The sequence below is a fragment of the Pan troglodytes genome, chromosome X, assembly GCF_028858775.2.
Source record: "Pan troglodytes isolate AG18354 chromosome X, NHGRI_mPanTro3-v2.0_pri, whole genome shotgun sequence".
Lineage (NCBI taxonomy): Eukaryota > Metazoa > Chordata > Mammalia > Primates > Hominidae > Pan > Pan troglodytes.
In genome coordinates this window covers 68,216,180-68,233,959 of record NC_072421.2, presented here as the reverse complement: position 1 = coordinate 68,233,959, position 17,780 = coordinate 68,216,180, and the positions used below count along the sequence as shown (strand labels likewise).

Here is a 17,780-nt window from a genome sequence, read left to right as displayed (position 1 = left end):
TCATTTACATCTTTTGTTTCTGGTAGGCTTCTTCTGACACGATTTTCATCAGAGGAAAGGGCCACTGCCTGGTTACTGCCGGGTAGAGGTTCAAGTTCAATTTCCCTCCTTGGTCTTGGTTGGTATGTGTGGTGGAGGCTTCTCCTTTCTACTGTGCAGGGGTAAAAATTCCAGCTCCCTACTATGCCTCCACTGATGCCTCTCTAGCTGGAAGGGGCAGAAGTGCCTTTTTACTGTTCCCCAGGTGGGCTTCCACTAACACCACAGTCAGGAGGTGGAGAGATTTTGGGAGGGGAGGAGAGGGAGGCTAATGGCCTCATCAAATGATATGTTGTGGTCAAAGTCCTGACTCACCACCAGGCTTCTCTGACACTGACACCACCCAACAGGAAGGGGTTCTTGTTACCCCTCAGGGATGGAAGTTTAGGCTCTCTACTCAGCCTTCTCTGACACTACCCCAGAGAGTACGGGGGAGCCTGGCCAGAGTGAAAATCTGGGTTATCTACTTGGCCTTTGCTGGCTTGGGTGCAGCTGCAGTTTTTTTTTGTTTTTTTTTTGTTTTTTTTTTTCCTGTGGTGTGTGGTTGCAGTGGTGGTTATTGTCTAAGAGTTTTCTGTCTGGCTAAACTCCATTTCCTGGTCTTATGGCTAGAGACAATAGGCCAGTTACTGGTGTTTGCATTTTTTTTGTCTGTGCCCATTGGCATTTCCAGGCTGCTGGCTTCTCCAGTACCTGGTCTGGAATATTTGATACAATGAGAAAACCCAGGGAACTCATCACCTCGAGTTCAGGTCACTGGGGTTCCTAGTTAGTCTGCCCCCTTCCTCTTCTTTCATAGTCTTCTTATGTTTGTCTTATATATAATGTCCAGAGTTTTAGCTGTACTTAGTGTGAGGAATAGGGAGAAGTGTGTCTATTCTAACTGGGTCCATAACTGGAAGTCTTCCATCTTTTTTAAAAAATTAACTACATTGAGTTTTTGAAGAGTGCCAGTCAATTGTTTTGGATTTGTCTTTTTCCTCATGGTGTCATTTATCTCGTTCCTTTATACAGTACTCTCCCTCTTATTCATGGTTTTAACTTGCCATAGTTTCAGTTACCCATGGTCAACTGCAGTCTGAAAATATTAAATGGAAAGTTCCGGAAATAAACAATTTATAAGTTTTAAATAGTATGCCGTTATGTAATGAAATCTTGTGCTGTCCTGCTCCATCCTGCCCAGGATGTGAATCATCCCTTTGTCCAGTGTATCCACACTGCATACACTACCCACCTATAAGTCACTTAGTAGCCATCTTGGTTATCACTTCAGAAAAATATAGTATATATAGGGTTTGGTACTATCTGCTGTTTCAGGCATCCACTGGGGGTCTTGGAACATATTCCCCATGGATAAAGGAGGACTATTGTACCCTGTATTTACTGTAAACTGGAAATTAAAATAGAGGGAATCTTAAATAGGTTGGTCAGGGTAGGCTTCACTGAGAACGTGGCATTTCAGCAAAGAATTGAGGGAGGTGAGGAAGTGAGCCATGCAGGGGGAAGCCAGTGCAAAGGTCCTGGTAAGGAGTGCAAAGGTCCTGGTAAGGAGTGCATCCGACTTGCTCAAGGAACAGCAAGGAGAATCAAGTGGCTTTAACAGAGTAAGGGAGGGGAGAATGCCAGGAGACAAGATCAGAGATTGAATAAGGGACTAGATTGTGTAGGACCTTGTAGACCACTGTAAAGATTTTGGCTTTCCTCTCAGAGAGATGGAGTGCCATTGGAGGGTTTCGTGCAGAGAACTGGCATGACGTGACTTGGGTTTAGCAGGATTGGTATAGCTTCTTTGCAGAGAATAGGCCACAGGGGCGAGGGTGGAAGCAGTGAGACTAGTCAGGCAGCTGCTGAAGTGATCCAGCTGAGAGGTGGCTGTGCCTTGGACCAGCGTGGTAGCACCAGAGATGATAAGTGGTTGGATTCTGGGTGTATTTTGAAGGGAGAGCTGACAGGATTTGCTGACAGATTGGATACAAGGTGTGGTTCCAAGAATTTTTTGCCAGGACAACTGGAAATGTGAAATTGCCATCAACTGAGATGAGGACAGTTTTAGGAGGGGTCATTTTTGGGGGAAAAGGTCAGCTGTTCAGAAACGAACATGTTGAGTTTGGGATGTTTGTTAGATGTCCAATTGGAGATGAACACAGGCCCTGCCACCAAGGTGCTCAAAGTGAAAGAAATGGAAATATGGAAGCAGATCATTACCACACCTGTGAAAAGTGGTATTTCAGGAGGGTGTACAGAAAAGCAAGTTATCAGTTCTGCTTGTTGCGGGGAAGGGGACTTAAGAAAAGTTTCACAAAGGAGATGATATTTTCAGTTTTGTCCCAAAGGGCGACTGGGCGTTCATTAGACAGAAAAAAGAAATGTATTGTTTTCTGTACTCCTAGACTTGGCACACAGTGATTGCTCAATCAGACCCAATCCAGTCACTATTTTTGTGAGTTTGGACATTACTTAACCTCTCTGAGACTTGGTATTGTAATCTGTGAAAAGGAAATAATCACAGTGTTCTTGTGAGGGTTAAATGTAGGACACTTAGCACACCACGTGGTACATAGTGGGTTAGTGTTAATTATGGTCATATGAATGAATGAATATCTTCCTTAATGACCAAATCTAGGCTAGGCTGGTAACCCAGGAGCCTAGTCTTTTATATGCTTAACAGTTTGTCAATAGAGATTGCTAGACTCCTTTCAACCTCTGAACTGCTCTGATTGAAAAATAAGCATTGATAAGCCTCGACTGAATGGAGAGGGTCAAACTACCCTCCTCAGGCCCCTTCCTTACCCCCTTTTTTGCCCTATCCCCTATAACAGGTTCCTTCCTCCCTTCCTCCCACCCTCTCTCTCTTCATTTTTTAATGATTGTGAGCAAAATCCCTTCAGACTCATAGTGGGCTTCTCCTCATTCCATAGGCTCCCTGCCGCTCAGACCGGACTGGGTTGACAAGGCTGGGAGGAGGTCAGCCACACTGAGACACTGTGACACTTAACTAGGGAACCTCCCTCCCAACTGCTAGGGCTCCAGCCTGAGACCCCAGGGAGACAGTCGCCCCCTACGGACCAAAAGCGCCCCACACCGCTGCAGGCAGCTCTGGTTGCTAGGCAACCAGGCGATGGAGGACTTCAGGAACGGATTTTCAAGCAGAGAGACCATTTCTCTCCCCTTCCACCGCCACTCCGGCTCCTTCAGCAAGTAGACGGGGTTGGGACCGCGCGGTCTGCTGCTGTCTGTCTGATAAGCTGGGCTCATTCTTGAAAATAGAGCTTCACTGAGTGACCTCCATATTGTGCGTGGTGAAACGATCACTCTTGCCCCAAATGTGGTTTCATCTGGGGGCTGGAGACTCGGGTCGATGAAGGTGGAAGTTTCTGATTTGCAAGGAGGGGAGGAGCATTGTTGTGGGTGTGCACCCTTAGTCAATGGGAATTCTAGCAAATTGAGCTTGCGTGGGAATAATTTTGATCAGTCCATCAAGATTTCCTCACGATTCCCAATGTATACATTAGGAAACTCTTACGTTAGCCCATTAAAATAAAAAGGTCAATGGGAATGACAATATATAAAGGATCATTCATACCTCATTGGGGACAAGTTTTCAGTGGCTTTCATGAATACGGTTTCTCTCCAGACAAGGGAGAGATCATGAGGTCTGTAAATCCCTGTGAGTTGGGACAGAGCTCAACAAAATGGAAAGAAATAAAAAGAATGGCGGGGTTGGGGGTGTGATAAGCACAGAATCTGGCAGCTTCTGAGCTCTGTGTCTGGTTTGGGGATCCCCAGCTCTGTGCCCCCTGTGTTAGGACCATGCTGAAGCACTCCATCCTTATGAAGGCTGTGGGGGACCAGAAATCCATAGCTTTTCCTTCTAGTAACCTAGCATTCTGGCCCAGGAGTGGGTCCAGGCAGGCCAAGGCCATGACCAAAACAATCTTTCCACTTGGGACGCATCTCTGCCTTCTCGGCTAGTACAACAGAAGCTTGATTGTGGCAGAGCCCCAAGCCACGGCGAGCTTAGGGGAGAGCTGTGCCCAGGAGTCTCCTCGTGGGGTTTCCCTCAAGAGTTCCAAGGTAGAGATACCAGGGTGAGGTAACTAGCATCCAGACAGCATCTGGCCCAGCCACTGCTCAGTCCACATCTCCACAGGGCATAGTGGCAGGGGACGCTTCTTGCTCTCTGTGTTTCCAAACTGAACTGGGTCGGGGCTGTGCTCCTGCTCTATTAATAGCCCCCTAGCCCAGCCTGCTAGCCCCAAACCCGGATGCCAGGAGCTGTGAGTCAGCAGCTAAAAATAACGAAGAGCAACTACATCCGAACCCCAATGAGCAGCTCCCCCGGGTCCTCCGCCCTTAAGTTTTTGTCAGTGTCAGTCTCCAGCCCAGGGCCCAGGGCCTATAGGTTAAACCGCTTTAGCTGTCCAGTTCTCCTGGGAAGAGAGTGAGGATTTCCGGTGGCAGGCTCAAGGCTGCGTACCCAAGGCTAGGGGCTAGGAGAAAGGGGTTAGAGGCTGGCGCTGGGTTGGGGGGCCAGACGCTGGGGTTAGAGGGCCGCAGCTGAGAGTGTGAGAGCTGAGAGGTTGGGGCTGCAGGGATGGAGTTGCTGGAGGTCTTCAGGGTGAGGTTGGGAGGTGAGGGGAGGAAGAGACTGGGCGATTGGGAAGGGACAGAAAAGTAGGGATGGGGGAGGAGGTACGTGCTGAGAGGTGACAGCCCGGCAGTACCAGGCAGACTGGGGGCCCTAGAGCTAAGGCTGGTAGCCAGCCTGAAAGAGAGGGGATGGATCGGGAACCAGGAAAAGTAAAGAAATGCTGCTCGAAAAGGCAGAGTGTAGGAGAGACCTGCCCGGTACACAGCGGCGTGGACTCCCAGGAAGACCAGGACCAGGACCGGATTGCGGCGTTCGCTCTCCGCGCGCCTCCAGCCTCCCCGTGCGTCGCATGCTGGCACCCCCGCCCACCGCGCCAGCTGCAGGTCAGGTACGTGGGCGCGGCCGGCCGCCGGAGCCGGAGTGTGCAGGGATGCGCACGGAGAGGGCGGGGCGGCCAGAAAGGAAAGGGGTGGGCCCGGGAGAAGGGGGCGGGAACACGGATTCAAACTCGCCTGCGTCCAGCCAGATACCGGAAATGGCCGGGGACTCACTGGGAATTGTAGTTCCCGCGGCTGCCCGGCAACCGAGGGTGGGGGGCGGGTCTTGTCCCGAGGATGCTAGTGCTGCCCCAGGTCCCAGTCTGGCGAGAGAGGAGGAACCGAGAACCCGACCTCCCTACCTGGCCGACTCCTTAGTTCTACTTCCCTCCGTGTGGAGATACGAACTAGGTCGAATGTGGGTGTGGCGGAAGACTGTGGGGTCACCACAGAGCCCCTCTTGTCCCCATTTTTGGCTTAGCCCCTCCCTTCTTCTACTAGACTCTTCATCCTCGGTCAGCTCCGCACTGGCCACCTTAGCTGCGGAGCCCAGGGACTCCCGAGCCGCAAACACATTGGGGAACTTGCTCCTCCAAGGGAAGGCTGGGCCGGAAATTGGACCCTGCGCGCAGCCCAGAGGAGCGAAAACTTGTGGAAATCGGACCTTGCCCTCGGAGTCCTGAGTCAAGGACACGAGTCCCCAAGCGGCACGGAAAACAGGTGGCATTCAGCAAATACGTCACGGCGACGACGGATGCGGCCCTCCTCTTGGGGCGGCCACAAGGTGGAGCTACAGTGCAACCCTGCACCGCGCGCCCGGCCTCCGGACGCCCCCGAGGTGGCTGCTCTCCTGCGGGCCTCCCGCGAGCCTCCCGCGAGTCCTTCATTGCCGCAGGTGATTCTCCTCCCACCTCCAACCCACCTCCTCCCATCTACCCATGATGGCCCCTCAAGGTCGTGTCCCATCCAACCGTAGATGGAAGGTGCCTCCTTTCCCCAGCCCCTGGGCCGAAAAGATTAGGCTGTGACCAAATGGAGATTACATTCGTTGAGTAACAGATTAAGACAAGATACAGGAACCAACCTGCCTTGAAGAAAAGGCTGCGCACAGCAAAAAGCCACCTGTAAGCACAGAATTACACGGCTAGACGGGCTCTTCAGCTCCTAGCCTCTAGGCAGGAAAACAGCTAAGCTGCAAGGGTCGAGGAAGACAGTACATCGTGGAGTGGCGATGGTGTCTCTATCATCTTACAGTTCTCCGGAAAAGACCATTTCGTTATCTCCTTCAGTCCCTCTTCCAAGCTATCCCACCCCGACACACCCTGTGCCTTCTATGCAAGAACACGTGCACACAAGTCTGAGACATTATCCGAGCAATCTCCCTTTTACTTCCTCTGTTCTAGTTTCATTTGGGGAGAAACTTCTCATTACTCACTGTCTTCCCAAACATCTCAGGTCAAAACCCCAAAGGGAGCAGATTCCATAGCAGCTTAGGGAATGCCCATCACCTGGGCAGAGGGCCCTCATGGTTCAAAACCTCCTGTTGGCAAAGCTCCCCCCACTTGCAACCCACCACCCCTGAAGCATTCCACTTAAGCCGCTCTCCAACCCTTGCTGTTTGGGCAATGTAGACTGGCTTGGGTGGGGAAGCAGGGCAGGGCATTCACTCCATCATGAAATTGTTGATCCTTGTCAGCAGCACTGCTGTTTCTAAGCCTGGGGAGGAGGGGGAGGGTGGGTCATCTAGGGAGTTAAGCAAGGGGAAAGCTACAGGAGGAGAAACATGAGGTGAGGGGAGAAAGTTCTTACCAGTTTTCCCTCTCTTCTTAACAAATCTCCTGTGGGGAGAAAAGCTTCCCATTATGAGTTCAGCTAGCTTCAAGCAGGCCCTTCCAGCCCCCACACCTGCTCCCCCCAACTGCCTTTCCTACATTCAAGCCAATTTGATAGTATAAGGAAGGGCCTAAGAATCTCAAAGGAGCTAAACAGACCCCAAGCCTTGGGCAGCATATGTGAGCCTGAAGCAGCCTCATCACCAGGGCCCTGGAGAAAGTAAGGACCCAGAAAGCTGAGGCACAAAGCACTCACCTTTGGAGGAGGAAGGTCCACAAAAGCAGCATGGTGGAAACACAATTGGTAATGACCCATATGATTAGGTAGGTTTGAGGGGTCTGTGAAAATAGGAAAAGGCCCCAAGGGTAGAATGTCAGGGGAAATAAGTAAGGAAGAGAGGGACAGGGTTAAGGAAAACCAGGGATGGGAGAAGAGGAGAGGTGACAGTCCCAGAGCCCTTACAATAAGCCAGATAGGGTAACGCATCTGCTGCAGCAGCTGGCAGTCGTTGGTGGTGACCGAATCCACCCCTGCACACCAAAGCAGAGAGAAGAGCCAGGGCTTGTTCACTACAAATAGGTTCACCGAGACATTATCCTTATGCAATGCCCTGTGAAGGTGGGAAAGAAAATAGGGAATGTCCAGAATCATGGTGCACAGGACATGGGAGGCAGCCCCCTGCCTGTGCTTGAATCTACAGTGCCACTGCCAAGGAGGTATCAGCTCTGCCTTTCCATAGCAGCCCCTGACCAACAATGATTTTCCTTTCATAGCTGAACTCTGTCTTCTGGTGGATTCCACCCATGGGTCCTAGCTTTGCTATCTGGGGCCACACAATGTGTCTCTCCCCTGGGTCCTGAGCAGAGGCCCTGTCTCCCTGAGCCTTCTCTTCTCTAGGCCCCACAGCCCCAGCTCCTTCAGCCATTACTCTTATTATTTCCTTCCCTGTACAAGCCTCTCTAATATGATATATTCCAATTTATCAATGTTCCTTTGAAAATATGGGGCCCGTCTCTGAAAATAATATCCCAGATGGGCTTGGACCAGCCTTTTTTTTTTGAGACAGGATCTTGCTCTGGAGTGCAGTGGCAGTCTTGGCTCACTGCAGCTTGACCTCCTAGGCTCAGCCTCCAGTGTAGCTGGGACTATAAGTGGGCACCACCATGTTCAGCTGGTTTTTATTTTATTTTATTTTATTTTATTTTATAGAGATGGGGTTTTGCTATGTTGCCCAGGCTAGTCTTGAGCTCCTAGGCTCAAGTGATCCTCCTGCCTTGGCCTCCCAAAGTGCTGGGATTACAGGTGGGAGCCACCATGCTCAGCCAGCTTGGGTCACCTTTGAATAGAGCAAAACTATCTCCTCCTGTCCTCTGGGCACTATGCCTGTATTCAGGTAGCCCAGAGTCAGGTTAGCCTTCGGCAATGTTACATCCCACTGATGACTCACTATGTATACTGTTCAATGAAAGCCCTGGTCTTTTTCACACATGTTCCTGTTGATGCCAGTGTCTCCTCTCTGGTCTTTGTGCAACTGAAATTCTTTTGGGCCCCAAATAGAGGTCTTTCCATCTATCCCTGGTGCATTTCATCTTGCTAGATTTGGCCTATCTTTTTACAGCACCTAGACCTTTCAGGGCCTCGATTCCATCATCAGTGTATTCAATACCAATTCACATCTTTTGGAAACATGATCAGCAGTTGATTAGCAGCTGATATTGACCAGGACAAGACTAAGGTGAGAACCAAACCCTATGTCATGTCTTCCTCTTTGGTGATAACTCGGGGAAATAAATACTTACATAGCTAGGTGAGATAGCTCATGCTTATAACCGGGAGGCTGAGGGGGGCAGTGGCTCAGGCCTGTAATCCCAGCACTTTGGGAGGCCGAGGCAGGAAGATTGCTTGAGGCCAGTAGTTTGAGACCAGCCTGGGCAGGTAGTAGGAACCTGTCTCTAAAAAAAAAAAAAAAAATAGCCTTGCATAGTGGTGTGTGCCTATAGTCCTAGCTACTCAGGATCACTTGAGCCCAGGAGTTCAAAGCTGCAGTGAGCTCTGATCAGGCCACTGCACTACAGGCTTGGTGACAGAGTGAGACTCTATCTCTAAAAAAATTTTTTTTAATTAAAATTCAAATTAAAAAAAGAAATATGTATGATAACTGGGCTATCATTCAGTTCACATTTTTCTATCTGAACACAAGGACCTTATAAGAGGCTTTAGCAACCAGATGCTTTGAAGTCTGTCATGGTTCAGCTGGGTCAGCTTCTGGGGCTCAGCTCACATCTGGGACTCTCCCTGATTCATGCTCTCTTACCCTGATGTCTGTTGTGGAATAAAATCCTTCCCGTGGCCTACAAGGTCCTACCCAATTTGGCCCCTGCCTGCTTCTCTAGCTTCCCCTTCCCCTTGCTCATTAGACTGCTGTTCCTGTTCTGCAGCTCATAGTTAGCTCCTTGTGACCATTCAGGTCTCAGCTTAGATATCACCTCTTTAACCAGCCTTCCTAATGTGGGTGCACCCACCTCCCTGCCCCAGCCCATCACTCCCAAACCTAACCACTCTTCTACATCTCTCTGTTTTGTCTTCATAACACTTTTTCACTTTTCAATATGCATGTATTTTGTTAAGTGGTTTATTCTGTTTTCTTCAGTAGTACATGTATTCCACAAAAGCAGGAACCTTGTCTGTCTTATCTGTGTTGTTTCCCCAAAGCCTGCAATACTACCTGATACATGGCAAGTGTTCTGTAAATACTTTTTGTGTGAGTGAATGAATCAAGAGGCTTTGCTCTCCCTGAACTGGTTCTTCCCTGCCATTAAGCCTCATGTGATCCCCTTGGTTCCTTTCCTCTAGCACTCACTTGATATCCAATAGTGGCAGATCTTGATAGGGGAGGTTAAGAAACTGGGGCCTCTCCGTTCTGTTGCCTCCCTGACGTCCATATATCTGGCGCATTCCAGGTGCCCGTCGTTGGACATTAGCCCGATCTTCATCTGGTAGCCAAAAGACCTGTGGTTCAGGAAGGATGGGTGTGAAGCTGGGGAAGACCTAGGGATTCCAAGGGCAGGGACAGGGGCAAAGAGTTTTGACCACAGAATGGGGTATGTGAGCTGGGGCAGGGCCCTGGGGGTAGGGGCAGCCTCAAAATCATCCTCATCATCATGGCCTAGGGAAGGCAGGGTGGGGAGAGGGGGTCCTGGCAACATCACCATGGCTTGGGGCACCCTTGCATTCAGCACAGTCTCCAATGTCTGGATCACAAAAGTGTCATAGTATGTGTGGTTCTGTGGGGGTCGGCGCAAGTCGAACATGATGGAAAGGTTGAGGGCTGCAGCTTCCTCCAATAGCTCTTCTAATGCTGGTACCGTCTGACTCTCAGCCTCTTTCTGATCAGGGCCTGCCAGCGGTTTGGCCCCCCAGAAGGGTCGCCTCTATAAGAAAGAACAATTATTTCAAGACCAGAAGAGGCTTCCAGGCCTTGCCCCCATCCTCACTATCTTCACTCATATCTTCCACTTGGTGTCCAGCTTCTTTCCACTTCTGAGCCAGGGCCTTTTTCCAAACTGTGGCCTTCTTCCAGACCGTCTACCATCTTACTCTGTGACCTCAACCTCCTACCCTTCCAGTTTCCTAACTTTCTCTCTCCCACTACACCTTCTCTTTGGTCTCGAGGAGACCTCTGCATTCTTGACCCTTTGGTTTCTTCCCAGTTCATCAGCCCCTTTCTAGCCGCACCTACATCCCTTACCCATGGTCCATCCACAGCTTGAACTACTTTTCCATAGCACTCTCAGCTCCCTTTCTGTCCCACTTGCCCTACAACTCCCAGACTCTGATTCAATTCTACAATTGTCTGCCTCCTCCACCCCTAGAACTGGGGACTGAGCGCTGCCATGGGCAGAGTACACAATGTGGGCTGTTGGCACTGCAGTCCTTATTTTTCGCTCTCAGCGCTGCTTAACAATCCTTTTACTTGCTCTTGATTTGCTCCCTCTCCCATTCCCCCTAGTGTTATTCCAAGCCTCTGCTACTCTCCTCTCCTTATTCTCAATGAATGACCTCACTTCCTAATTGCTGACATGGATAAAGCTAGCTATCTAACACTTATTAAGTACTTACTATGTGCCAGGCAGCGTTCTAAGAACTTTATGTGCATTGACTGATTTAATCCTCCCAATAACCCTACAAGGTAGGTACTGTTATTATTCCCATTGTACAAATGAGAAAATTGAGGCACAGAGAGACTAAGAAATCCTGCCTCGGGTCACACAGCCAGTAAGTGGTATAGCCAGGGTTTAAACCCAGACATCCTTTGCTGTTAATCACTCTGATCTGATATGATGTAAAGAGTTAAATGGAAAAGAAGCAAATTGCAAAAGAGTCTGTGTAATGATTCTGTCTGTGCAAAATAGAGAGAGAGAGAGAGTTTGTGTATGCAGATGCACCTTGACTTATGATGGAGTTGTGTCTTGATAAACCCATTTTAAATTGAAAAGATTGAAAATCAAAAATGCATTTAATATACCTAACCTACTGAATATCCTAGCTTAACCTAGCCTGCCTTAAGTGTGCTCAGAACTTACATTAGCCTACAGTTAGGCAAAAATCATCTAACACAAAGCCTATTTTATAATGAAGTATTGAATATCTCATGTGATGTATTGAATATTGTACTGAAAATGAAAAACAATTGTTGTATGGGTACTCTTAAGTATAGTTTCTACTGAACGTATATCAATCTCAAATCATCATAAAGTAAAAAAATCCTTAAGTGGAACCTCATAAATCGGGGACTGTGTGAGTGTGTGTGTGTGTGTGTGTGTGTGTGTGTGTGTGTGTATCCAACTGTTAACAGTGAATATTTCAGAGGGATTGGATTATGGGAGACTTTGATTTCTATGTTATTTCTTATTTCTCTGATGTTTTACTTTTTACAATGAACATGTATTACTTTTACAATCAGGGGAAGAGGAACTGAAAAAATTCAATATCCTTTTAAATATTTTGTACCACTTACAGGATTGAAGTTGACACTTCTGGGCCAGGCATTCGGAGCTCTTCAAGGCCAAGCCTCTGCTCCCTACCACTCCCATGAATTGTCTCTCTCAGTTACATTCAGCCACATTTTATTCCTGGAAACACCCTTTTTCAGACTTCTGGGCTTTACGTGTCCTCTTCCCTCTGAAGGAGTTCCTGTTCCCTGCTTTGTGCATCTTAGAAGAAGACTTTCATCCTCTCCTGTATGAATCCACTCCTGATTCTCTTCCAGGCAGGAAAATGTTTTTATTGCTCTGGGTTTCCTGAATCGTCTGCTGCCTAGGCTCTCTACTAGGTGGAAGTGACTTGAGAGCACAGACTATGTTCTTATTGCCTAGCACAGGACTGAGCAAATGCTTATCAACAGAATGAACTCTGCCCTCTCTGAGTGTCCCTGCAGGTGGCTGCCTCTTTGCAGAGGCTGTCCTCACCTCTAGGAACCAGGATCCAGCATTGAGTCTCTTCAGTTCAGTCCAGGAGAAGTCACTGCTGTGGGCTGTTATTCGGGTTGGGAATACAGAGGCTACATTCGTGGTCCTGCTGAGGTGCTCATCATGCATGAGGAAGGGGACCCCGTCGGAGCTGAGGGCACAAGGGGTGTCAGAGGGCCAAGCTCTGGGGCTAGTCATCATGTCCTTCAGCCCCCCAGATCCCCTAAGCCCCAGCTTCCCTCACCTGACCATCACATCAGTCTCAAACACAGTAGCTCCGCATTCAGCTGTCTTCCGCAAGGACATCAGGGTGTTCTCGGGAGCCAGCTGGGAAAGGGAATAGGTGATGAGGTAGCAGGGAAGGGTGGGAGACTGGGAACCCACAGGCCTGGTCGCTATAGTGCAGACGAGCAGACCCTCCCCACCCTCCCAGCATTCTGTCCAACACTCACCATGGGGGCCCCTCGGTGTCCCACCAGCCCAGGCTTGGGTGGTAAATCTCTGGGTTCCATGATGCAGGGTGAGGAGATGCATAGGGGGGCCAAGTAGATGACCAGGACAACTCCAAAAAATAGGAGCAGTAGCAGAATCTTGGGACCTGTGGGGAGTGGGGGACAGGCTTTCAAGAATGGGCAAGGGGAGAGCTCTGGGGATGGAAGGCAGAGTGCAGGTGGCAGAGCATGAGTGGCCAGCAAGGGTGAGTGGGGCAGCAGTGTTGGCACCTCTTCGGTGGATACGGTAGAAGGTATCAGCCACAGGCCAGGCCAGGAGGGCAATTCCAGCGGCTGCTCCAATATGAAGGAATGGGGCTGTGGCCTGTGGACAAGAGCTGGTGAGGTGGGCTCTTCTCCAGTGCCCCTCCCCGCTTTCCTCTTAGGGCCTGACTGCTGGAGTTCAGAGCTACCTGCAGTCTTGGGGGAACGGGAGTGAGATATGTTCTAGGGTTGGCTGCAAGCCAAGGCTCCCGTCTAGACACTGGAGGTTGGCCACTCACCTGCAGTGACACACGCAAGCTATGCCACTCCTGCTGCCATTGGATGTCCAGTCCCACAAGGCCAGCGGCCACAAGCAGCATAATGAGGAGCAGCAGCACCTGGGGGGCCAGGGATGAATGAGGCCTCTTGGTCAATTTGGGCTCATGGTTGGTGAGCTGCTCCTTCACTCTATAGAGATGGGACCCGACCCTTCCCTTCCCCTGACACATCTGCTTTCCTCCTTTCACTCAACACTTACTGGGCTTCAGGTCCTGGGCTTGACCCCCCGGGGGTATAAAAGTGAGGTCCTCAGCAAATAGCCAGCCAAGTGCTGAGCCCAGTGGCCCCCTCTCCCATGCACTCCCATCCCTACTGTACCTTGTGGAGGCTGTGCAGATGCAGGGGCTGTCTACAAAGGCGCAGGAGCAGGGCCAGGACCTAGAGGAAGAGAGCGGTGGGACTTATGGGGTGCCAAGAGGGGAGCAAGGTTACTGAGGTGGGCTTCCCAGGCTGGTATTTCCCTCCTACCCAAGAATTAGCCCCCTCCCTCAGTGGCCAGGATGAGAATAGGGAGCTAAAACTAAGCAGGAAGGAAGGCTGAGGTGGGGTTAGGCCAGCGGCCTCCAGACCCACCAATAGCAAGGATGCATATGTGACCAGTAGAGAGATGACCAGCAGGAATGCCAGGGACCAGTCCATCCAGTGTCCCCAGCGGCGGAAGAGGAATCTGTGGGAGGGGAGAGGGAAGTGTCCAAGTGGGGGAAGGGGTGTCAATAGTGGCCTGAGGGGAGGTGGGGTGGGTGGATCCAGGAAGACTAGAAGGGAGTGAGGAGAAAGCCCCTCACGTGGCCAGGGGCTCCAAGGATTGAGGAGATTTTGTGGAGGGATTTTCTAAGGAGATTGGGTAGCAGCAGAGCTGGGTTTGAGCAGCTGGGCAGGGCTGGGGGATGACTGACAGTGGGGCACCCCGGGGTCCCAGGGTGGGGAGCAGGTTGACATGTATGCTGGGGAAGCAGGGGGAATCCATGACACACTCATTGAAGTTGTGCAGGTCATTGAGAAGGACGAGCCCGATGTACAGCCAGCTCAGGGAAAGGAGGAAGGTGAGGAAGAGCAGGCCAAACCAGATACAGTCGCACTGCAAAGGGGCAGGAGAGAAACTCACAACCAATACCTACTTCAAACTCAGAGTCCCCAACGGGTGGCAGCTAAAGGGAGCTGCCTGCCCCGTGTTGGGCTGCTCTGCTCGGGGGGCAGCTCTTTCCATATTTGAGGGAGATTTTCTTCCTGGGAGAGAGAGCCCCTTCCCCCAAGCTGTCTATGAGCACAATTGGCCTCCTTATCCCCTCCAGTGAGCCTCTGCCTTCTGACTTCCAGCCTCCCCCGTCCATCCCTACTCCACCTTGCTGGTTTGCATCCTCTCTCTGGGGCATTTCCTCCAGTGGCAGCTATACAGGCAGTGGAGGCAGCGGGCCCAGACGGAGCAGCAGCCGGGGGACTCGGCCATGGTGAAGGCCTGGGGGAAGGGACACTCGACCATCAGGGACCCTGGCAGAGGGCAGATCCCAGTCTCCCTCCTAGTGTATCTGAGGAGCCCGGGGGAGGGGCAGAGGCCTGGGCCGCTGCTCAGCAACGGAGGTCACGGGGCAGGCCCAGAGTGCCAGAGTGGATGAGGCGAGCAGCCCCAGCTGCAAGCCTGGCAATGGGAGACAGTCTCCAGAGCCTTCGTTTCCCTTTAATCTTGTTACCTGGAGAGTCAGTGGGACACCCAAGAGGTCCAGCCTCTTTTCGGGCAGGATTCATATCCACTCTCTCCAGCTCCTCCCCATTTAACAGCACACACCTCTGGGGATGGAGTGCTTGCCCTGGGGGTAAGAACTCAAGAGAAACTGCCCAGGGTGGGACAAACTCAGTTCAGCAAGTTAAAGCAGGTTTGGCCAAGCTGGAGGCAACCCCATGTTGAATTGCTTTCCAGCCCAGGAAGCAGGAGTAACCTGAAGCAAAGGTTCCAGTTCTGACCTGGGGCTAAGGAAGGCCCAGCTAGTTGGCCAGTTGCTATGGATATAGAGATTATTCAGATCACAAATCCCTGAAAGATTCTCTGTGTCCACCTCTCAGGGGACAAAGGGCACTGCCAAAAAGAGAAAGACTTGAGGTGAACGTGTTGCCTGGGTCACTCCCAGTCTTCTAAAGGAATCTTTGGATTTTCAACATACAGAGCCTCCCCTCAAGTCCTGCCCTTTCCTGCCCAGTCATCCCCCAACCCCAACCAGAAGCCCAGACTCGCCTTTAGGAGCCCCACCCTCTAAGTTAGCTTTGGTGAAAGTACAACAAACGCAGGGCAAAGGTGTGTATGCGGGGTGTGGTTGTCTTGGGGCAGGGGACCCCTGTACCTTATGCTTCTGGGTTTGGCTGACTGAGCTGATCCCCAGACTTGGCTGGGTACGTGACTGATTCTACGCGAGACGGTATGTGATTTGTGTCAGCATTTGCACGCGACAGCACAACTGGCTGTCGGTACAATATGATTTTAGGTGACTTTGAGTATGTAAAGGAGCCCCTGGATACACCCAAAGTGTGTGAGCATGTGTGCGTGCGGGCTGAGGGACAGGACCTCTTCTCCTCAGAGCTCTCCCGAGGCTATGGAGTCTTAGAGGGGTGCACGGTGGGTGGGTCTGGTAAGCAGGAAGGTGTGGCTGCTTCTGAACTGCCCTCTTTATGCTGCCTTGGGAAAGGAGGGTTAGGGTAGGGGTGAGGAGCTGGAGCTGGGGGAAGGAAACCCCTCCCCTCTACGAGACCCTTCCCGGTAAAAAGCCAACCCAAAGGGAAGCCCTTGCCTCTGCCCATCTTGGAGCTGGTTTGATAGCCTGCTCTAAGCTCTTGCCTCCCCTGGGGTCCTACCCCTGCACCCCAGACACTGCCTTCCAGAGTCCCCTCCCTTCAAGAGCTGTCTGTAGGATGGGATCAGGGTCTGAGCAGCCTGAAAACCCCAAGTAGGGGAGCTGACAGGGGTGCCATTCAATCCCCCGGCCCAATCCCAGTGGGATGGAGCTGGTCTCTGCTCCACAGCTCCCACCTGTAGCCCCCCAGCCTTCCCGAACCCTCACACCTTTGCTCAGCGGCAGCTCCGCTCCGCTCTCCTCTCTGCACTGCTTCCCAGCTCCTCTCCGAGTGGTCTGCCTCCTCCCTTTTTCAGTCCTCGGTTCAGCCCTATGAGTCAAACAGGTGGCACTGTTGCCACCTACAGGAGGCTGTGTGGGTCCTCTCCCAAGGCCTGCAGCTGCTCTGTGGCCTGGGCACAGCCCGGGTGGGAAGATGGGAGGGAGGAAGCGGGAGGGAGAGCAAATCTGCTTCTTTACTCGCTGGCGGTCAGGGGGCTTGGGGTGAGGAATTCCTTTGTGCAGGCTTTCCCATCCCTCTGTCCCTCCTCCTGTTCCCCTCCCAGTCACTGCCGGGGCTTTGTCCTGGCTCAGGGAGGCGAGGGCTGAGGGCACAGGCTGGCGGGAAGCTGGTGGGGGGGGGGGGAGGTGACCACACAACTTTGCAACTTGGCAGTGAGGAGAAGAGGCCCAGCCAGCCCACTGGAAAGGCATGTGTGTGTGTGTGTGTGTGTGTGTAAGCCTAACATCAAGTCTCAAGCTCCCTGGGAATACAGCCTTGATTCATTAGGCTCCCTCCCCTATTGAGCTCCTACTTCTAATTCAGCAAGGTGCATGTATAAGAAGCTGCAGCCTGGCGCGGTGTCTTACACCTGTAACCCCAGCACTTTGGGAGGCCGAGGCGGGTGGATCACCTGAGGTCAGGAGTTCAAGACCAGCCTGGCCAACATGGTGAAACCCCGTCTCTACAAAAAATACAAAAATTAGCCAGGCATGATGGTGTGCACCTACCAAAGACTAGGTAGTTGCATGGGACATCTCACAAGGCCAGGTTTAAAGCAAAGACAAGCCTTGGTCATTTGTCCCAGCTACTTGGGAGGCTGATGTGGGAGGATTGCTTGAGCCCAGGATGTCGAGGCTGCAGTGAGTTGAGATTGTGCTACTGTGCTCCAGCCTGGGCAACAGAAGCTGCAAGCTACTTCCTGAACTCTGGATAGCAAGTTGCCGTTTCTGGACCAGAGGTCCCCGTGGGCCTTCTGGATCCTGGGTGACACTAGCAGTTCTCCCACCTTCCCTCATCACTCCAGACAGGAGATGCTCATTCAGGACTTGTGTCATTTCTGCTGCCTTGTCCCTAAGGCATATGAGTCTCTTTCCAAGAATCTTTTGAGGAGTGTAGAGTATATTGGGGTCACAGGCTTTTGGAAGATGAACACATAGAAAAGATGCTGTTACTATAGCATCAGCATCAGCAGGGAAGGGCTGGCTAGCACACTATAGTTTGCTTAGTGCTAAAGCACAGGGGTCTGGGTGGGATGGGGGCCAGGGGCTGGCTTGGTTGACCTCTCCCTCTACATTACGCCTGATGCGGTGACTCGAGGTCTGGGGGCTATTAGTGCAGTGTTGGTGGGAAAGGATGTTTTCTCTGGGGATAAGCCTGCTTACCCCTCCCCCAACAC

At 51.4% G+C, this 17,780-nt stretch overlaps 2 protein-coding genes across 5 annotated transcripts; one reads left to right on the top strand and one right to left on the bottom strand.

Annotated features, from left to right (window-relative positions):
* Nucleotides 1-4,403: 4,403 nt before the first annotated feature.
* LOC101059407 (uncharacterized) lies at nt 4,404-12,254 on the top strand. The gene is made up of 3 exons (XM_009439231.4): nt 4,404-5,018; nt 5,449-5,842; nt 11,800-12,254. Exons 1-3 carry the CDS (start codon nt 4,819-4,821, stop codon nt 11,803-11,805), a joined length of 600 nt encoding a protein of 199 aa, XP_009437506.1. The 5' UTR covers nt 4,404-4,818; the 3' UTR covers nt 11,806-12,254.
* Nucleotides 6,313-16,421, bottom strand: GDPD2 (glycerophosphodiester phosphodiesterase domain containing 2). Of its 4 annotated transcripts, XM_001153082.7 has the most exons (16): nt 16,332-16,421; nt 14,625-14,738; nt 14,257-14,360; nt 13,856-13,949; nt 13,601-13,660; nt 13,243-13,341; nt 12,971-13,064; nt 12,701-12,846; nt 12,493-12,575; nt 12,249-12,399; nt 9,990-10,211; nt 9,641-9,789; nt 7,243-7,390; nt 7,036-7,118; nt 6,757-6,785; nt 6,313-6,663 (listed from the first exon to the last, which is right to left on the bottom strand). In XM_001153082.7, exons 2-16 carry the CDS (start codon nt 14,727-14,729, stop codon nt 6,611-6,613), a joined length of 1,620 nt encoding a protein of 539 aa, XP_001153082.1. In that variant the 5' UTR covers nt 14,730-14,738; nt 16,332-16,421; the 3' UTR covers nt 6,313-6,610. The 4 variants fall into 4 exon arrangements, with proteins under 4 accessions (XP_001153082.1, XP_063660279.1, XP_063660280.1 ...); XM_063804209.1 differs by lacking the exon at nt 14,625-14,738 and having other exon boundaries at nt 16,332-16,420; XM_063804210.1 differs by lacking the exons at nt 14,257-14,360; nt 14,625-14,738 and having other exon boundaries at nt 16,332-16,411.
* Between the last annotated feature and the right edge of the window lie 1,359 nt (nt 16,422-17,780).

Coding starts and splice junctions, on each gene's coding strand:
- LOC101059407 (XM_009439231.4), top strand. CDS start 4,819: ATGGATCGGGAACCAGGAAAAGTAAAGAAATGCTGCTCGAAAAGGCAG. Junction 5,019..5,448: donor CCGCGCCAGCTGCAGGTCAG/GTACGTGGGCGC, acceptor TTCTTCTACTAG/ACTCTTCATCCTCGGTCAGC.
- GDPD2 (XM_001153082.7), bottom strand. CDS start 14,729: ATGGCCGAGTCCCCCGGCTGCTGCTCCGTCTGGGCCCGCTGCCTCCAC. Junction 14,361..14,624: donor AGAGGATGCAAACCAGCAAG/GTGGAGTAGGGA, acceptor GCCCCTTTGCAG/TGCGACTGTATCTGGTTTGG. Junction 12,847..12,970: donor CTACCGTATCCACCGAAGAG/GTGCCAACACTG, acceptor CACTCCCCACAG/GTCCCAAGATTCTGCTACTG.